The 21,043-nt window shown below is 52.6% G+C and overlaps 2 protein-coding genes across 2 annotated transcripts in view; one reads left to right on the top strand and one right to left on the bottom strand.

The window, feature by feature from the left end:
• The window catches only part of CFP (complement factor properdin), a 261,228-nt gene that overhangs the window by 100,191 nt on the left and 139,994 nt on the right, over positions 1 to 21,043 (top strand). The gene's annotated exons all lie outside the window — the stretch shown is intronic.
• IL17RD (interleukin 17 receptor D) overlaps positions 11 to 21,043 on the bottom strand; it is a 93,040-nt gene continuing 72,007 nt past the window's right edge. Inside the window, 9 exon segments of the mRNA XM_061551827.1 lie at positions 11 to 2,604; positions 7,344 to 8,676; positions 9,237 to 9,421; positions 11,304 to 11,459; positions 12,375 to 12,432; positions 13,875 to 13,949; positions 14,299 to 14,322; positions 14,324 to 14,505; positions 17,718 to 17,762. Of these exon segments, the coding sequence (XP_061407811.1) occupies positions 2,465 to 2,604; positions 7,344 to 8,676; positions 9,237 to 9,421; positions 11,304 to 11,459; positions 12,375 to 12,432; positions 13,875 to 13,949; positions 14,299 to 14,322; positions 14,324 to 14,505; positions 17,718 to 17,762 (2,198 nt within the window). The 3' untranslated portion in view covers positions 11 to 2,464.

Genomic DNA, 21,043 nt, shown 5'->3' with positions numbered 1-21,043 from the left:
ACGCTTGAAATAAACCGACAAAAAGTTTATTACCATATTCATCAAAGGAGCGATACGATGTTGAACGCCAGTCGCAAATACTGTAATTAGTGTTGACTAAAATGTCAGTCAGCCCTTTCTTTATATCAACTGCAGTTAAGAAGTTTAACGACTCAAAAACGATCAAACTGTGCACGAACTAGCAGCACGACACGTCAGATGTCTACGGAAGCAAACACCCACTGGTGTTGAGAACACTTGCCACTGTTTAGTTATTGACAGTCTTCGCGGTGCTGGGGGTCACCGGTGGGGGTCACCCGTGCAACCTCGATTCATTTCAACTGTCGCCAAAGATGATAACGCTGCGTTCACTGACAATTTTTATTTTTTCTATGGGCCATTTCGCACAAGACGTCCAATTGTGGACATCGCTCGCCACACTTACACAACCGTAATCCACGTTGTTCCCACATTTCCCGCCCATCCCACTCCCCACCCCCCCCCCCCCCCCGATTACAAAAACGCCATCTTCTCTTTGGTTGTCCATCTGTAGACCACACTTTGTTAAAATTTCAATAAAAGGTTAAGACAACAAACAAATTGTAGGTCGGCATTCTCAACGACGAGTAAGGCCCTGTGCAGATAGGGGAAACAGGCCCCTAGTTGCCAATCTGGTCCTGGAAGATGGAACTTACGGGTGCCCTTAAAAAAGGGGGCATAACTGACATAGCCCCTAAATATTAATTCATCTAACACTTTATGTACGTTGCATTTCTTTCGTACCATATGCAGCCAACTGGTAGTAATCAGAGGTGTGATATGGCTGCGTGTATCATCGGACACACGGCGAGCAGCCACAGTGGTTCCCCGTGGCGTTGAGTCATTGCTGACGAGTTAAACTGCCGCCCCCCCCCCCCGCAGAGCACGTACGCGAGATGCTCGGAGAAGCGGTGGCGAAGATCTTTCTCCTGCGTCATTCGCCTTCTCTCGCTGCGTGCACTTTCCCCGCATTACGCCCACACGACTTTCCCCCTCCCGCCGCGCCAGCGATTGCTTTCACGCCGCTAAATGACGAACTGCGGGAGGTGTGCGCAATCACGTCTTGACGATTGCCCTAACATCTGGGGGCGCGTGCGTGTGCAGTCACGCGCTGCGTAGCTTTGGCTAAATGCAACGCAGACTGATGTCTTGTATGGGAACGCACACAAAGTATACTTCATCGTGTTCATTGGCAACAATGAGCATTTGCTGTGTGAAGGAGCTATAGTGGGGGGCGGGGGGGAAGGACGGAGCGTTCTTAACGTAATAAAATGCGAAGGGGAAGAGTAGAGCCCTCGAATATCTTGTTCAGTGCACTGGTGGTGGAAGGCCCCCACCCCCCCCTACTAGAGGGAGCTCTGTAGAACGCCTCTGGAGCGAATTTGGCCTAATCTTCCAGACCAGCCAAACGTCTTGGAAGAGGTGGGAGTACCCACACTTTACCCCACCACACCACGTGACCATATGCTGGGTGGATAAAGGTGGGGGGGGGGGGGATATACACAACACCACACCAGCAACCATTCATATATCGGATTTTTTTTTTACACGTTTGCAATTTTCCTAAGCGATGAATCTCTCATACTCCTACGGTCTAAATGGTCTCGTGATATTGCACTCATTAATTTTAGCAGTCGCCTGCTTACAGGTCTATAGGGTCCAGATTAATCAGAGTTGTACGTTGGCTGGCTTAAAATACTCTTTAGAACACCGTCTGATGGAACAGGCGTCCCATTACCAAACGCAGCCGTAGACAAATCCTTGCGACCACTCCCGCAGCATCTCCGTTAGCTCAAATTGAATGCGCGGGGAACTGCAAACGACACGGGAGATGCATCTGCGTCTTATACTCCACGTGAATTGTCATTGTGCCTGTGCTCTCTAAACCCCCGGGAGAGGTTACGCGTGTTCAACCAGGCGGCAGGCACACACCTGCCGATTGCTGAATAAGGCATGCGGGCCGGCGATTGCCAACAATGAGCCAGGGCTATGTTTTTGGGTCACCTATTGGTCCATGTCAGGCAAATATATATATTTTTAAAGGGACCGCAAATCCCACCCCCACCCACCCAACCCCAGTTAGACAAGGAATTTCGTTACACTTGCAGAAGTTACGTATAAAATAATACTTCTCTTATCAATATACTGTAGTACTGTGATAAAGTATACAATCGTAATATTACAAGGACTCTATTACTTTATTTACACTCACACCGAACGACATTCTCTGGAACCCCCTACCCCCGCCACCCCCTCAACAAAAAAAATAACAATATATAAAACAAGCATTTTACAAAACTAAATTTTAACGGCAAAAAAAAATCTCTAAAAAATATTTCTTAAAACAGAAAAAAATTGGAGAGTTAACAAATAAATTTGTGTTTAAATTAGAAACGAGTGGGTGGGGGGAGGAGGAGGAGGGAGGGTTTTTTTGCCGAGACAATCATTAGCTCTGCTGGGCGATGCTCAGCGAGGGCGCGCTCATGTCCAGGCGGAGTTTCTCCCACTCAGACGCGGCTCCTTTCAGCTGCGGATGCTGCTGCTGCTGCTGCTTGAGGAGCTTGGGGATGGGTGGGTCCTCTTCTCCTGCAGCCGGGAACAAAAACAAACCGGGCAGACCACCGTCAGCATAGCCTGACGTGAACAACTTGCACCACCACCATAATCATGGCTTTGAAGATTGTTTTTTTTTCCGTTAAAGACGGTGCAATTCATCTCAATTGCAGGGCAGCGTTGTCAGCCGAAGGTAGGGCAGCACAATCTGTTGGACTGTACTATGCACCAGTCGTACAATGCATCCTGCTTACACTGACCGGTACAGACCAGCGTGGTGAAGTATGGTCAAATAAATTCCAGTGCCCGCATGGCAACTTGCAACGCATTGACAAGTGCTGCAGCTTAAATAGATGCTCCAAGCGTGGTGGTGTTTTTCTTTTAGACGCTGTCGCCTCGACAGACCTGTCTTCACATGAGGACGGCTACTTGTGTTGTGGCCGAAACGTCGTGAGAATTATTTTAGTATGTTTTATTTTTATTATTTTATTACTTCCCTTCTACGTGACTTTACCGAAAGAACCAAGAAGATGAATCCCTGCAGTCACGAAAGCTTTAAATCGAAAATCATGTCAATAATGGGAACACTTTGTGGCAAGTGATTCCGATCAGTTTGTTGTGGCCACATTTTTGTAAGGATTTACAAAAAATATCTGTGGTTGAAGCTAAGTGGATCGATGCATTTCGTTATAACTCATGCAATATATGTTGTCTTTAAAAAAGTGTAACATTTTATAAGGTTTTGGATTGATTATTAATTCAGTTTTTTTCGTGATCTGTGCATAAGAAGTTCAGAGAAACAATAACACATTCCTGCGCTGTACAAACACGATCACAGAATTATCAAGGGTCACGGAAGTTACACGTGCGTTTCACGAAATCCCCTCTCAAAGCCGAGGCGTGCCTTGTCCAAGAGACGCAGTCTTTGTTATGTCAAGCACCGGTAAATCACTGGCCACCGTCGACAATCAGAACCCGCAGACGCAGCGCACTTCGCTGACTCCACACGCAGGTGTGCCCAGCTTCACTTGCCCCCGGGAGGTGACACGGGGGGGGGGAGGGAGCCGAGCGTGACACGGCACAGAGGGCGCGTGTGGGGAGATGAGGGTGAAGACGATGTGCGGATGACGGACACCACAGTGTCAGGCTAGCGCTGAACCGCGGGCTCGGGCATCGTGGAGAAGTCGCCCGCGTCCATTGTTTCCCAAGCCTCTCTTTCTCCGAAGCAGCTCGCGGTGCATTCGTTCACGAGCGAGAACAGATTGACACCCATGCTCGCGGTGCACGCGTCGAATATGGCGCGCGAGAATCAACCGATTTCAACTCTTACATGTCGCGCGTAAAATTGATTGGCGTGGCTCCTACTGGAGGCGCTGCATTCGCCACAGCGGTGAAAATCAAAAAAAATTAAGTGTCAAAATCTTGAGTCGAATTGTGACCCCCGATTCGTGATAATTCGTCCAATCGCAAAGGGGATTCACTTAACAGGCTGTTGGGGCAAGTGCTGTTAAGCGAGCACCTATGAAGGCCAGCACGCCACATGGGGTGGGGTGACCAGCACCACGCCCGGCCGCCTTTGTCTCCACAGTGGCGATGATTTTACACACCGCACCAGGTACTCATTTGATGCTGAGTCGACCTAGGAGTGGCCCAGGACCGGTTCAGATCATCGTCACTGGTGTTGGCCGTGAGCGGGAATCGGAACTCGGGTCGCCGGGGTCAGAGTGCAGCGCGCTAACCGCGACGCAAAATATCGACTCCTACACACACACACAACAGGGTGTGTGTAGACATGTGGGTTGGGGGGGCGAGCTGTTGACACACAGGAGGGGGAGGAGTAGGAGCTCGTGACAAGCAGCAGGGATGGGGGAGTCAGTAGATTTACAGGCGACTGAACGAGACAGCCCCCTTGGAAGGGATGGCTCACTCCCATTAATGTCAGAACATCTGCACGAGTTTTTGTGGCTGATGCAGGTGTGTGGCATTAACCGCATCGCCCCAGCCTCCCTTCGCAGAGGTCGTTTCATCTCAGCAGCCCTGAGGCCACCCCCAACCTCCTCCAGAGGGGCACACCCCCCCCCCTTCCTCTACGCACTCGCACGCGATTGTGATTTACTCTGCCATTAATCAGGCCGCAATCCAAAACGGCGGCCTTTGCCTTGACCGACGGTGGCGGATCGGTCAGGCAGTAGCCACGACCATTTCTCCGACCGCATCGGCTATTTGTCCACGCTCGCTGGCCGACCAAAAACTGCGAGCCGTTGTAGTTGTTCGACCGTGCAGCTTCGCAACACGGTTATCGACAGGACGAGAGATCACGCGATTTAATGATGCAAAAAATGCATGTGGTTTATTGGAATCAACCGGCCATCGGATGTGCACTGCACCACTTATCAAATGGACATCTACACACAGCACTCCATCATGTGACAGTTGTGCCCAGAGTAAATATCATTCATTAAAATTATTAAACGCATCGATAAACTACCAGGGTGCAGTAACACGCTGGGGGCCTTGCCACAATCTTGCCCGGATGCATTAAGTAAATGCGTCCCCCACCATTTAAAAAAATCGACAGCGTGGTTTGCCGGCAAATATTTCCCCGCTCCTTTATCTCGGCGAACACCGCCTGGAATTATCTTAAAACACGAAACGGACCGTTACGTCTGTTCTTCACAAAGTGAGACACAAACAAGGGCTCGCCCCCCCCAACCCCTCTTTGATCGCGGCCCGCTTCTAATTTAACGTTGTACGAGGAGGGGGGAGGAGGGGGGGGGTAAGGGGATACGGTGCCCGAGGCAGGCGTTTAGTAACTCCAGAAAATGGTTGTGGCCATCTACGGCTCTGTGTCACCGCTCGCTAGCGCAAAGCGCTACGTCGCTGCAGGCCAGAATAGAATACGGGCGGACGAAGCCGCGGCACCGGACGGAGGCCCCCATTATTCTGATCCCTTTGCCTGCAGTTCAAAGTCAAGCCTCGTAATGGTGCAGGCACCGACGGTAAGGAGGCGGAGGGGCGTTGGGGGGCGAGGGAGGCGGGGGGGCGGTTTGGGGAGCGGAGATGAAAGGAGGTTGCTAATGGGCTCTCGCTCGAAAGCAACAAAGAGAAATGTCCGAACGCGAACAAGGCCAGAAGAATATGGGGGTCACCGTTCCGCACGTCCCATCAGCACGGTCGGCTACGTACGGTGCGAACGAAGTTCAACACGCAAACAGTACATGCACGCGGAATCAAGGATGCCGATCCGGAGCAAGAGGATGTCGTAAGAGATTCCTCTGTGCAGACGGAGATTCAAATGGACACGAGATAGCTCTTCAGGAGTAGTTTGTACATTGATGGAATTCACTTTGTTTGATCAGTGTGGGCAACACATTCGATTTGTGTGCGGCACAGCACAGTTAGATGTTTTGATAGACTTCTTCACCTCCACAACGGGGTGGGTTTTTAAAGCTCTTTTTCAAATATTTGTGTCTTTTTAAAAGACCTAAACCTAAAGGTGTTCCCGAGGCCTGATATGAGTTTGTTTGAATGAATGTTCAAACTTAATAAAGCTTGGTAAAAATGTAAGTTGTAACAATGCATTGATTTGTTGATTTATGTAAACTTTGCGCATGAGAATCAATGTTTATCGATTCATGTTTGTTGTAATAGGTAATCGTGACCCACGCAGTGAGCAGTGCCCGCCACATTCACCGTGACCTTGCAAAGAACATTGACTCTCGACTCAAATCACGACCCGAAATCTCGACGATTCATGGACTCCACCTGTTGTGAAATATGAAACAAGACTCTCAGGATGCTAGATAATTCTTGCATCAAGTTTTCCACCAATATTGAAAATATTTTTTGAGAGAAGCATTACTTAGAAAACATCACAAACAATAGCACAAGTGCACACAACGTGTGCGTCCATCATGTACTCAAAACACATTAGCTAGTGGTCCCAAACCAACCATTTCTCTTCTTGGTACAACTCTGGATATCAAACAAGTTTGTTGCAAAAATAATATTTTTTCTGAAAACCTCGTCATTTTAAGGGAGCTTGTGTCCAATCTAGCGAGATCTAAGCGTGTTTGAGAGCATGCAAAAGTGCTTGGATGGGCGATCACCACGCACGCAACCGGTTTTCATATTGCCTGCAGGGTTACGTGCTAGGCAGCAGAGGGCAGTACAGCAGAGAGAGTTATTGGACTGTACTTTGACGCTCCCACACCCATAAATCCATCTTCACAAACCCGAACTGACCGGCACGGTGAAGTACACGAATTCAATTAATCAGAGTTTTTTTATTAACTCCCATCACCCAGTACAACAATGCTTTGTGATGAAGTGGGGAGGCTCTCATCCAGCAGTAGATAGACAAACATATTCGTAGACACTATGTAAATGCAGAAGAGAAGTTTTGATATATTTGGAACGGGATGCTGCCCCCCGCCCGCCCGCCCGCCCCCCCAGTTCTAAAGAAATGAGTTGTCAATCCATATGATTTAAAAGTGCACAGCTCCACGCGGCTTCCTAACATCGGAAGGAAGAGCGTTCCAGACATCCGCAGAAGCGCACCTGAAAGTGAGCCATGCCGTGGCCCGTCTTCGTTCGACGGTTAACCGAAAGCCGCTGCTACGCGGATGACCGGAGTTTTCGTGAGAAATTTGGCAAATTTACCCCAAAAAATTGGTAAAATTTGCCAAATTTGTTACAAGAATACCGCCGCATTTCAGACGGGTGGTCACTGCTGGCAAACCGAACCGCGACGCTCCGAGCGTTCGCCTCACCGAGCCCCGAGGACGAGGAGATGCTGCCCGTGGTCGAGTCGGTCTCGCCGGGCTCCGGCGCGAGCAGGGGCAGCGCCGACTCGTGCTGCAGCGAGGGCAGCGAGGGGCCCTGGGCCAGGGAGGGCAGCGAAGCGCCCCGCGTCAGGGACGGCGGCGCTTCGTAAATCCCCGAGTCGCGCAGCAGCCGCAGGGCCTGCCGGTCGGGGGAGCCGCACGCGTCGCGCCGGGGCGGCAGCAGCGGGGACGCCAGCGCCGCCTCCCCTCCGCGCGCCTCCGCCGAGCCCAGCCCCGCGTGCCTCCCCTTGGCTCCCGCGTCGCTCCCCTCGTCGTCGTCGTCTTCGTCTCTCTCTTCCGCCCGGGGCATGTGCCGGATCACGGGCACGCTCAGCAGGCCGCCCGCTCGCGCTCTGCAGCCGCCGCCGACGACGACGACGGACGGGGTGCCGCCCCCGCCGCACGCGCCGAGGTCGCGCGACGCCGCCGAGCCGCCCCCCGACCGCGCGGCGGCGCGGCCGTAACCGTAACCGCGCGTCGCTCGCCCGCACGCGGCCCTCGGCGCCTGCACGCAGCCCCGCTCGGCCGAGATCCTCTCCATCCCGTCCCGGCCGCGCCGCCTGTGGCTCCACCCGACGGCGGCCGCCGCCGCCCCCGCCCCCTCCTCCTCCCTCTCCGACGCGGCGCTCGACGGCGGCGGCCGCGTCGTGTCCACGTGGCCCGGTGCCCGCGGCGGCGTGCACTGCCGCTGGAACCAGTCGGGCGTCTGCCGGATGTAGCTGTGCACGTCGGCCACGGCGTCGGCCAGCGCGCGGCCCGCCGCCGCCGACCGCAGGAGGCCCTCGGCGTCGAGCTGCCGCTGCTGCGGCGCCGCCGCCGTCGCCTCCGCCGCCGTCTCGCCGTCGCGTCCGGCGTGCAGCCGCTCCACGAGCTGCGGCAGCGCCTCGGGGAGGCGGAACTTGGCGCCCGGCAGCTCGAGGACGGCCGGCGCGTCCTGCTCGCTGGAGTAGTCGAAGTAGACGCCGAGGACGCGGTCGCCCGCCCCCGAGCGCTCGACGCCCGCGCCGCCCGCCGGGGCCCTGTGCCGGCGCAGGTGTTCGGCAATCATGGGCACGGCCGCGATGAAGAGGTCGGCGAGGCCCTGGCCGGAGCGGCGGCGCGCGCCCCTCCCGGCGTGGGCGCCCCCCGCCCCCCGGTGCCGTCGGCGCTTGTCCACGAAGAACTTGAGGCCCTTGGAGCAGACGACGAGGATGAAGTCGGACTCGTTGATCTGCCGGTCGAGCCAGTCCAGCTTGCCCTCGGCGCTGATGATCAGCTGCTCCCACAGGTCGACGCTCACCTGAAAGGAGAGCGGGGTGGGGGGGGGGGTTGGAGCCACGTCGTGCCACTGCGTCAACGGCGGGTGGGTTCAGTCGTTCCTTCACCGAGTGCTCGGTGGTCTCACTTCTGCGAGGTGGCAGCGGGGAATTGGGTTGAGTCAACGGGTGACTAATTTGGTTGGACCTATCCGAGGGCTGGAACTGTTATCCCCTTGTGTGGTGGGGTTTTTCCACCGCACTCCTGTGACCCACCCACGTGCCAAACACCCACGAGACGGAACTGGCCAAAAGCATCCCGGTCGCGATTTTAGGGAACGGCACGTGCAGCCGTTTGACCCACCGCACTCAAAATTTTACGAATCGATTCCTGCAGAGAATAAATCGTGACCCCCCCCCCGATGGAATTGCGAGGGAAGTCATTGATTGCATGCCTCGTGACCATCGTGGGGAATGCGTGTTTGGGTACGAGGGGGGGGGGTGGGTGGGTGGGCAGGAGGTTTTGATCGGTGGGGGAGAGGTGATCGCGTGTCTGGATAAGTGGAACGCTCGCTTGTCTAGGCCGGCTGGCTCGCTCGCTCACCCTGCAACCGGCGCACTCCTGCAGGAAGCGCGCGAGGTGGAGCACGGCGCTCGTGTGCTTCTGCCCGTCGCGGCCCGAGTAGCAGAGGAAGATCTTGGGGCGCGAGCGTTCGCCCACCGCTCCCACGAACTGTGAGCAGACCTCCGAGCTCTCGTCGTCCGTGAACTCGTGGTAGCCTCCCTCGGCTGAGACGGGGGACGAGGCGAGGGGAACGGGGCGAACGGGGGGGGGGGAACGGGAGAGGTGGACAGGGCCAAAGTGAGTGAGCGGCGATCGGGATGATTGTGATGGTGGAGGGAGAGTATGAGGGGAGAGTGATGGTGGTAGAGAGTCATGGGAGAGTGAAAGGGTAGAGAGGGAGGGAAAGGAGTGGTAATGAGGGAAAAGCGGTAATGAAGAGAAAGAGTGGTGGATGAAGGTAGCGATGGCAGAGTGATGATGAAGGGAAAATGATAGAGTGAACGATTAAAAGGATGGAGAATGACAGGGAGTGGACAAAGATGGTTGGGCGAGGGGGGAGGAAAAGGGAAAGAGAGAGAGAGAGAGGGAGAGAGGAAATGGCAAGGGAGTAGAAAGGAAGGAGGCCACGGCAGGACGAGTGTTTCCCATTAGCCGCACATCTGACACTCGAGACCATTTACGTTTCATTGCACTGCACACGGTGCGCACAGGGCCGCCGCCGTGCGTCACGTCGCTCACCGGGGACACGTTTGCAAGCGCCCCGGCGCCACCGCTAAAGGCCTCGACGTGACCCAGCGTGCTCGTTACCGTCCCACGCCGCGCAAATTTGCAAAGAGCCGGCGGGGAGCACGGAAGGGATCGGCTTAAGAGCGCGGATAGCGCTAGAAGGCGGCTTGTGGCTACGGTTAGCCGGCGTCGCGTTATTAAAACGCGGCGTACCGCGTAAGAGAGAGCGGCAGGGTCGCCTGTCGCGGAGAGACCGCGACGGACTGCGGCGATCGGTGAAGCCGTGAGAGTTGAAGTCTAGGAGTGAAACGAGCACACGGTCACCGGCCGGCGTTACTTGGACGACGACTAACGGCCAAAGACGTGAGCTAGCAGAGCACGCGGTTAGACCGACGCACTCATCGACGCGTTGGGGCACGTCGGTTAACCAACCGCCTGCTCTGCTCGTGGCAACCTTGCACTCTCTTGGTTTTATGACGTGAGAGAGAATAATTAGGAATAGAAAACTAAACTAGGCAATTTTTATCTTACCAAGTAAGGCCCACTAAACCTTACCTGAGCACAAATGATAGCTCTGATTAGCACGGTTGGCTACATACGGCGCGAAAGAAGTTCAACATACATACAACGAAGCGGCTTATCACGTGCCAGATATTCTAAATGCATATTTCAGAATGTGGAGGGAAAAACCAGAGGACCCGTAGAAAAATCCACGCGACCACGGAGACAGAGAGAGAGAGAGAAACATGCAAACTCCAAATATACAGCAGCAGGCGTCAGGGGTCGGGATCGAACCCACGACCTCCTGTATACCAGCCGAGGTAGTTAACATCTCCTAGCCACCGTGATGACGATGAGAGAGAGACACGCAAACTCCAAATATACAGCAGCAGGCGTCAGAGGTCGGGATCGAACCCACGACCTCCTGTATACCAGGCGAGGCAGTTAACATCTCCTAGCCACCGTGATGACGATGATGAGAGAGAGACACACAAACTCCAAATATACAGCAGCAGGCGTCAGGGGTCGGGATCGAACCCACGACCTCCTGTATACCAGCCGAGGTAGTTAACATCTCCTAGCCACCGTGATGACGATGATGAGAGAGAGACACACAAACTCCAAATATACAGCAGCAGGCGTCAGGGGTCGGGATCGAACCCACGACCTCCTGTATACCAGGTGAGGCAGTTAACATCTCATAGCCACCGTGATGACGATGATGAGAGAGAGACACACAAACTCCAAATATACAGCAGCAGGCGTCAGGGGTCGGGATCGAACCCACGACCTCCTGTATACCAGGCGAGGCAGTTAACATCTCATAGCCACCGTGATTTCAGTCTTCCCAAAAGATTATTTATTCCCCCCCCACCGCACCGTGATGTTCGGCGCGTGGCGGCGGCGGCGGCGTCTCACCCTGCGTGTTGCTGCGGCACACGAGTGTGAGGAACGTCGCCACGGCGGCGGCCGCCACGATGGGCACGGTGATGGCGATGGCGCGGAGAGGCCCGCTCCACGGGGAAGGCGCCGACACTGCGCGCCCGCCGTGAAAGAGAGGACATTGTCATCGCCGCCGCCGTGGTCACACCATCGTCATCGTCACACCATCATCGTTGTCGTCGTCACACCAAAGACATCGCGGTCGCTGCTGTCATTACAATTCATGTCCACTGTTATCGTCGCTCATCATTACTGTCACTGATATTATTATTCATAACAGAGGTTTTTTTGGGTTGGCTCTCGTGAATATAAATGTGCCGCCAACCGACACAGGAAATTAGTTTTTATTATGTAAGCAGAACGTGGCCAATTCGTCACGAGTACACTACATTGGTGTGTTGAAGAGCAAATCCACAACATTTAGAATCCGATTACGACATTTCGCCAGGAATTTTCTGTTTACGTGACAAACCGTACTAGTTGGCTGTCTTGGCTGGCGGCGGGCTTAACGATACATTTATAATTACGCAATCTAACCCAAAAAAACCTATATTATGGATGATATTGGTCGCGTAAAGCCTACGTGTTAAACATTATTATTATTACTGCTGCAGTAATTAGACTGTCCTTTCTCATCTCAGACATTACATCAACTATGCTTATTGTAAGAATCGGCAGAAACATTTGGTGAGCGTACGACTCAAAGCGAGTGAGACTGAACAGCCCGATTTGCACACGTCTGTCCGTGTGTATGCATGCGTCTTTGTCCATTTGCAATATCGTGAAACCACCGTTCAAAATTTCGGTGACATTTTCGGTTTGTTCGGGATGATCGCTTCCCGATTGGGGTGCTTTGTCGGGTCGCACAGTCAAAAAAAAATGCCACGGAAGAAAGGAAGTAAGCAGTTGCGGATGAACTGACGACGCTAAACGCATCGCTCGCGTCAACGAAGCCCCCACCCCCCCACCACAAGGAGAGAGAGGCACAGAGGGCCGCGAGGGCGTTACCGTGGGTAACGGTGAAGATGGCTCTTTTCCTCTGGGCATCCACGCTGTTCAGAGACACCTGGCGGAGGACATCAGAGCTGTCATCGTCCACCAGTAGCAACTCCGTGAAACTCGCTCTCACCTTGACTCAAAAGTGGAATACGGTCAGTCCTCGCACAACGCGTCGTCGCAACAACGCGGTTTCTGCAGCACTATTCGCACAATGCGGAGCGCCCCCCCCCCCCCCGCGGATTCTGGGCGGTCCGTGATGAACTACTTTCGTGAGCTGTGCACCTGAGCGGAGTGATACAGTAACGCGGCGGCGTACCCTCCTCATCCGCCGAGCTATTTTCCCCGCCGTGGGATGGCTGCAGGCTGATTGTAGAGTGCAAATGTGATTCAGTAAGCAGGAAATTCCTCGCTTAACGCCGTTTTCGCTTGACGCGGCACTTTTAAAGAAAGCATCTACTACTGTACCGCGTTAAGTGAGGGGATTACTGTACACATAGCAATCATCGTCCCCTACTGCAAAAACTTGGCACGGCCCTCCGAGTAGAGTCTGTTGTTTTCATCACGCGATTTGAATATAACGCGATGAATGTATCAGGGAACACTTTTTTTTATAACGCGGGATGCGATTTGGCTATAACGTGATCGAGTGAACGGAACTCCGTCGCGCGAGTTGGAACAAGCGGTAGTGCGGCTGCCTCGGCGTAGCGTCATCGCACAAGGCGGCGGGATGCTGCTGGATGCTTCTCGACGAGACCCACGCGCATCGGTCTTTGTTCAGCCTGAGTACGCACCTCACGTGTTATCGCGGACTGTGCTTTACCCTACATTAAATGTTATTTATTATAAAGCGATTTTTCCATAAAGCGGTGCTCTACGGGAACACAAACTACCGGGCTATAGGAGAACGGACCGCACTCCCTCCTTCCCCCGGGGGGTCACCCTTGATCAAGAGCTTGGTGCTGGCTCAATGGGTCTTCTCCCCGGGGGATACCAACAATAAAATACACGAGATTTTGGATGAGCGAGAGGCTTTCCCGGGTAAACAAGCATCACCGCCAGTCACTGTGAACGCCGCAAATGGTTTGGGGGGGGGGGGTCACATTCCCGCATGAGTGCTGCATTAGTTGTTACTTTACACCCCCTGCCCCCCTCCCCAGTGAAACTACGAAACTCTTCTCTCTCTAATCGGGCAGTGCAAGGGCTGGGGGAAAAAAATCAAAGCCCGAGTTGACGACGAAAGTGTCGAGCCAATATTAATAAAACCTGAAAATCTGAAGAATTACATTGAAGCCGTCACCCCCACCTCCTTAAAGCCTCCTTCCGTTCCTCTCTTAAAGCCGGTTAGACTTTAACCCAAAATAGGACATTGTCTAATAAGGCAAAACTAATGTCGAAGGTGACGAGATTCATGTAGTCGTAATTATCACATTGAGCTTGCACACCACTGCCAAAGCACTCCCGTAATTATTATATTTTCGCGATCAGAGGCGGATGTTTTGCGGTGGGTACCTCGATGACGTAAGTGGCTCCGGGCTGCAGGTTGCGCAGGCTGACCCAGCCGTAAGTGAAGTTTTTGTCCTTGGGCTGCGATCAGGGGGGGGGCAGGCAGAAGAGTGAACAATGAGGGCCTCCCCATAGCACCACAAACACGTGACCTTGTTACACGATATAACAAGGCTACATGTTTCTCTGTTTATACTGTTTTTTATTATGTTAAGAGCCTTCATCGAAGCCAATCGACACATATAAACGAAAATAAGACCATCAATTGTACATGCTAATTGCACCTCCGATCAGCACGGTTGGCTACGTACGGTGGCGAAAGAAGATTAACGTAAATACGTACGACGTGTCGGACGACTCCAGGTGTCTACCACCACCACGAACTAAACTCCGGCCATGCTCCAGCCAGCCACCGCCACTTGGCACTCACCACGCGCACGGCCGTCTTGTTCTCCGAGACGGGCGAGCAGGCGAGCAGGGCGGCCCCCAGCGGCGGCGCCGGAGCGGCGCACGCCTCGGGCCGCACGCCCGCATACACCTACGTACGACTCGACGCCGAACGACGGCGGCGCCAGGTCAAAGGTCACGTTCACGTCCGTGCCCTGCTGCGTCACGTTCACCGTCTTGGGGAACCAGTCTGCACGAGCGGGAATGCGCAAGAGGAACACTCTTTACATTGAAAAATTCACACCCACTGCTCTCCGCGCATGATTATGTTACGCTTGGCAAAACGTGCGTTTGTCTTTGGAATTATTTAATTCGCAGTGCAGAAGCCGGTGGGTAGTTGTCGGGCCAAAATGCAGAGTGCTCTGCTTTAACATGCATCCTGCGACAGGGATATTTGTCGCATGGCTGTTAAACTCATGGGTTGTAACCTTATAACTTCTGGCCATGTTATTGTCAGAGCAGGGATTTTTTTTTTATTATGGGAAAAAAAACAACGCAAAATTTGGGTGTTTTTGGTCACCAGGGCTGGGGACTCTCAACTCGCTGCACTTGAGACTCTGATTTAATCAAAAGAGACTGAAATTTGGATTGGAACCCATGATCTCAAGAGTGCCTACTCAGTGCTCGGACGCCTGGGCCACCTGGCAACCTCATAAGCGATGTCCAGAAAAACCACGACAGTGATTCATGCGAGTGGCTATGCCGGGTGTTCCTTGACCACACCCCACCACCACCACCGTGAATTCTCATTTAAAATCTCCGTCAACGTACAGGTGGGCAAGCCCAGAATCACATTTACGAACGCCATAAATCAGTTTAACACGGAGGCTTTCACGACCAATATCATCCATAACAGGTTTCTTTTGTTTGGTTAGATCGCGTTCGAACGTGCAACATTGAATCGTTTCAATGTTTGCACGCAGCAAATGCACGCTTGGCTCCGATGCAGAACGCCCCACTAGGTGGCAGAGTTCACTGCAGACATTCACACCACCGGCGCAGTCCCCTACAGCGGTGGTTTCTCAACAACAGCACGGTCCCGGGACCACCGGGCGGTCCGTGACGCTCCTCCACGTGGTGCGTGGGGGGGGATGTGATGCTAAACGCGGGTTGATCCGGACAATAATGACAACGCTTTAAAACTTTTGCTTCGGACATTAATATTTTACTCACGATATTTATTTTCGAAATGAAGTTAGGCAAACTACCCTGATGAAACTACCACAACCCTAAGATCGAAATGCCTACCTTAAAACCAAAAAAACCTTATAGCTGCACACCAAAAAATGTTCTGGCCATATGAATCATTATGTATTCCTGGCATTTAGAGAGATAATTGAATGCGTTTTGCTGCCAGGGGTGGAAAGGGGGCTGGGGTGGGAGGCGTGCTCCGTGGAAATGTTTGCATCGGCCACCCGGCCTCCGGTGCGCGAATCGCCGGAGGCCTGCGAGGCCGCAGGAAACCGGCCCCCCGCACGCAATTGTTGCGGATCGGATTTTCTTCACTCAATATACGTGGACTCATGAGCGGAGTTTGCGGCGGGGGCGGGAGGGGGGGGCAATGCCCCGCCCAAACTGAAAACTTTTATTAATTTTTTTTCAGCAGTTGCTAATTAAGATTAAAAATAAATTTATTACACGCACCCCCGATTCTTAATGTGAGGGACAAAGCGAACCCCTGCCCACCACCCCCAACTCCACCAATCTGTGTAATGTTACTATGTACGGTGGTGTGTGAACGTGTGTGTTGAGTGTTGACGGTGGGTCCACAGCTCCGGAGAGATTGGGACCCGCCGCGCCGCGCTGCACGGCTTGCTGGAGAGGGCACTGTGAGAGTGCGAGCACTCGCATGACTTTTCAGGTTGACCCAGGACAATAGATGATTTAATTGGGCATTAAACTACGTCCGACTGGGGTGGCAGTGGTTAGAACTCGTGACTTTGCACGGTTGGCTAGGTACGATGTGAAATGAGTTCAACATACGCGCATAATTAATCAAGATGTTGGGAGTTCAAGTCTCAACAATTATTGTAATTAAAGATCCGTGCCGCGTACCATCTGTGTCAACGCAGGACGCTCCATGAAATGGAGCCTATACAACACAGCTCATTAGGCCCTTCCTGCTATGGAAATAAATAACATCTATGAATAAATAAATAATCTGTCAAATCTTGTGGCCGTTAAGAGGACTGCCACTGTGGGCGGGAAGGCAACAGTGCTTGTCCTATGGATGAACTTTCCCCGACCCATAGGAATGTGGAATTTCCACCACTTGCTTCTGATAATAAGCAGGAGACGTGCACAGAAGCATGCTCACTTGAACAAGAAACCACTGTTTTGCTTTTGAAATAACATCTATCTTCGCAGCGAGCGTTAACTTGTAATATGACAGTATTCTATACTCACAAAGGCGTTACACGTTCCCAGCGGCGAAGAAAAACTGCCGTCAAATTTTACACCGCAAGCAAATGAATATAAGGCGAACAGGGAAGCGTGAAGATACCAAAGGCATGTTGTTCAAACAACAAACTAAACATGCAAAGGGAAATAGCTAACTGTAGTATTCCAAATCGAATTGTAGTGTCGGAAAACAGCCTTCGATTCAAGAATTGAGACTAGCACAGAAACCCATAGTGTGCTGTCCTTTGCACCGCACCTCCGATTAGCACAGCTGGCTATGTACGATGCGAAAGAAGTTCAACACACATACGTACGAAAGCCACATTGTGTTGTTTTTTTACACACCCAGGATCGTGAGCGCAAATTTCACAATTCATCAGCCAAAGAAATGTGTCTTGCTGCTCAAATCAGCAATGGGGGAGGCACTAATCTTGTGTTGGCAGCAGAGGAAATTCCATATTCCCGTGGCAGGAGCAAGTCCCTCCAAAAAGACAACCGTTGCCGACTCGCAGCAAAAGAGCACTCACTATGTTGGTCCCCCGAGGGGCGATGGACTGAGTGGACCCCTGTCTGGGACTTGAAACGTTGCAACCTTATAACTTCTGGCCATGTTATAATTAAGAGAACCTCCGTGTAAAACAGAACCACGTGTAGTGTAGTAGGAGGGAGCTGCAGCCAGTCGAATTACAGGCAGCAAAAGAGGCCCTATTTAATCTTGATTTGAAGCTTTCGTGACTGCAGGAATCCATACTCTTTGGTTCTTTCGGTAAAGTCCAGCATAATCCAGCAGTTCCACTGCTGGATTATATTTTTTTCCGCCTGCGGACGACAGCTTGTGTTGCGATCGAAACGTCGCGATTTATTTAATTGTATACCTACGTGACTTTAGCGAAATAACCAAAGGCCCTACTTAGTTATATTTGCCGATGCATTTCTTACGGGGGCGGCTGTGTGGTTCGCGCGACGCGCGTGTGGGAGCCGAAATGGTGCCCGCACACTCACCGTACATGCATTCGTTGTTTCCTTTCCCCACCACCTCCTCACAGGCTGCAAACAGACGGACAGAGAGAGAGAGAGGGAGACAGGGAGGAGAGCATCGTTAGACTGATTCGGTACGCAACAAACATTGCAGAGGCATGAGAAGGATTCACAAGTTCCGATCTCCATCGCCATGAAACTCTTGTTTAATGGCCTCTCACCAATTAAAGTTTGTGTGTGTTGTGTGTATTGCATGAGGGCAGGAGTGGTGGCGTAGCAGTTAACACATTGCACTGCGAACCTTGCCACCTGGGTTTGATTCCCATCCACGGCTAATATCAGTGGAAATTGAACTTGGAACCGGTCATAGGTCTCCCACGGATGGACTCAGCTTTAAATTGGTACCTGATATTGCATGTAAACATAAGCACTGCGGAGACATAGGTGGTCAGGCGTGGCGATCGCCACACCACCTCCCCTTCCTTGTGTGCTGTTCCAGCCTGAAATTGGTGCCCGCTAACAGTACTTGCGCCCCAGAATTCTGTGGAAGGCTACACAGGGGATCTTTGTCACTGCCGGTGTCATCAGGCTTTTGGGGTTAAAGGTGGGTGAACAATCTTGCTCAAGCCTTGGCGACCAATGACAAAAAAAATGCAACGAATAATAACATTTGTTTCACGATAACGAGGATGGTGGCCTTGTTGATGGTGGTGGCGATATAGTAATGGTGGTGGTGGCGATGGTGGTGGTGGCGATGACATTGCCGCTTATGGCAGAGGAGTCGGTGACAATGACGATGATTATTCCAGTTTGCTTTTGGTAATACCATCATTGTGTTCTCCGGTGGAAGTGGTCATGCTACCCACAGAGTCACCAGGCATCGCACGAACTCCTGCCAGTACGAGCCGAATTTTAACGGGGGCAAGTTATCACAGCTCATGCGAAAATCACACATCCGGCTCGTCCACCATAACCTTGATTACCGTTTGCCGCCATCAACAATGTCGGCAAGCGTCAACTCAAAGCGCATTTCTCCACCCTGCAGTGACCTGGAAATGCCACCACTGCCGACAGGCTGTGGTCGTTCTTGTACATGAATTGTGCATAGCTCAAATAAAGTCTGAGTCGAAAACAATGTCGCTAAGGCAGTGTGTGCCGGTAGCTATACAGGACTTCTGGATGAAAATTCACCCGCGTATTGTTTTTACATTCGTACCGCAAGCTTAATCTTGATTTGAAGCTTTCGTGACTGCAACGTAACGTTTTTACGACCGTGTAAATATTATCCACTTTCGGGTCATTTCAGTAAGGCATTTTTTAAAAGGACCAGAATACATTCTTTTATCGAGCCCTCGTTCAGCATGAAATCTGATCATGCCCTACTCGTGCTAAATAAGGGGTTTGCTGGGGTTCATGGTTTTATTTAAAAAAATGTATTTATTTGTTCTTCCTTTCTTGAGATTGCACAATGAGATTACACAAAGACAGAGCAAATACTTTAATAGAAGTGGGATATCAGGCACATCATCTGAGAGGAAGAAACTTTTAATCTGTTCAGCCAAAAAAAGCGGCAGCTGAAAAAACATTAAAAAAATATCGAGCAGAATACTCGAGGGCAAGTAGAAATCCAACACTCGAGTTTAAAAGCAGCACACAACACTGCCGAGTACTGCGATGACAGGAGACATGCCCCGCCCCCCCCGCAATTTATTTCCATTATTATTTCACTGTTGCCCGACGCAAAAAATATTTGGAACTTCTGCGAATTTTCCCCCGGTACCCGGACACAGAGAGAGAGACGAGTTTTTTTGTTTGGGTATTCAAAACAACGGAAAATGAAACCGACCGCACACAAACGAGGCACAGACTGCGATCTCTCCTGGTACAACCAGATTTCCAAGTTCCAACAGTTTGCGGCTTCCGCAGCTTTCCAACGGTTCCAAAAGTTATTACGAGTGGCGGGGGCGGGTCGTATGACCTCGGCATTTCGTGCGACTGCAGCAGGTAAAAAAAAAATCCATCGTCAATTCCACCTGCCCAGGTGCTCATTTATCACCTCTCCCCACCGCATTCCGCCGAGGGGACGTGCACTCTGCCGTATCAGGCGAAGATCTCTGGTTGAGGGCTCTTGCCAGAGTCCAAACAACGCCACCCTCCCACCTCCTGCCGACACCGCCGCGCACACACTCGCGCGCTCCTCCACACTCGACGCACGCATCTGCGGGCTCTGTGTATGCGCCTTTCCCAGTTCCTCGCCAGCCTCACGGCAATACCTCACGGGTACATAGCGCTCGCGTGTGTGCGAGTCTGTGGCTGTTGAGGAGGCTCGTGAATGACGCTACTGGTCAGTTGGAGGCAGTCGCCCTCCAACAACAACAGAGGGCAGAGGAGCGACGCTCACAACAACGAGCGGAGCGCCGGGCGGCTATAATGCGACAAAAGCTCGCACAGTAGGGGGCACAGCTGGTGCATCTGCCAGCCATCTCAGTCACTAAACCCATGGCACCTGGGTCTGTCCCGTCACCTTCTGTCAGTGAGCCTTTGACACGTCACGTGGTCTCAAAGTACACCTGGACTGGCACAGGCACCGTGGTGACGTCACCTAGTGGCGAATGGCAGATATTGGTATCGGTTGGGGGGTATGGGAGTGGTAGTGTAGAACCCGGCGACCTAATTCGCTTTCTACTTCGCAGTCAACATTGTGGCCCAACATAACCATTCCTGGGCCTCCAAGTATCTGGCGTGGTGTGTAAACCTCAGCACTGGGGAGAGAAAGGCGACCGAGCGTGCTGCTGGCAACACCGCCTGTTCCCACGTCGTACCGGCCCTTCATACTCGACATCTGTGAAAGAGAGCTTCAAAGCTCATCGGATTCCGCCAGGATAGATAAAGGTTTTAATTCATAGCTGCTCGCCAAGAGCACTTGCCCCAACGGCCTACGTAGTCTTCCTGGAGAATCTTTACCTTTATCTTTGTGTGTGTGTGTGTGTGGGTGCACACACTGGCGCCCGAGGGAGCGCCCCAAGCACACGATACCTCCGCTCACACGAGCAAAAATAATCCCATAATGGGCAACTCCTGCGAGAGACCTCCACGCCAGACCACCTTTCATTCAGCCGGCGTCTGGAACAGCGCCACAATTAGCGAGGGCGCGTCCCCCTTCTCCCACACCCACCCAGGTGCACCCATCGCATTCCACCTACCCTCCCGCTCGCGCGTCAATTCCCACCCCACGTTTCAAGCAAGCGGCTCATTCGCGGTGCGGTGGGTCCACGGTTGGACCGCCGCTCTATCGCTCACGCCAGCGTGCACGGCCGGCACGCGTCCTTGGAAGTCCAACCCCTGCAGAT

Source organism: Lethenteron reissneri, chromosome 15 (genome assembly GCF_015708825.2).
Source record: "Lethenteron reissneri isolate LAM-NWPU_2019-01 chromosome 15, ASM1570882v1, whole genome shotgun sequence".
Lineage (NCBI taxonomy): Eukaryota > Metazoa > Chordata > Hyperoartia > Petromyzontiformes > Petromyzontidae > Lethenteron > Lethenteron reissneri.
This window is presented reverse-complemented; position numbering and strand designations above follow the sequence as displayed.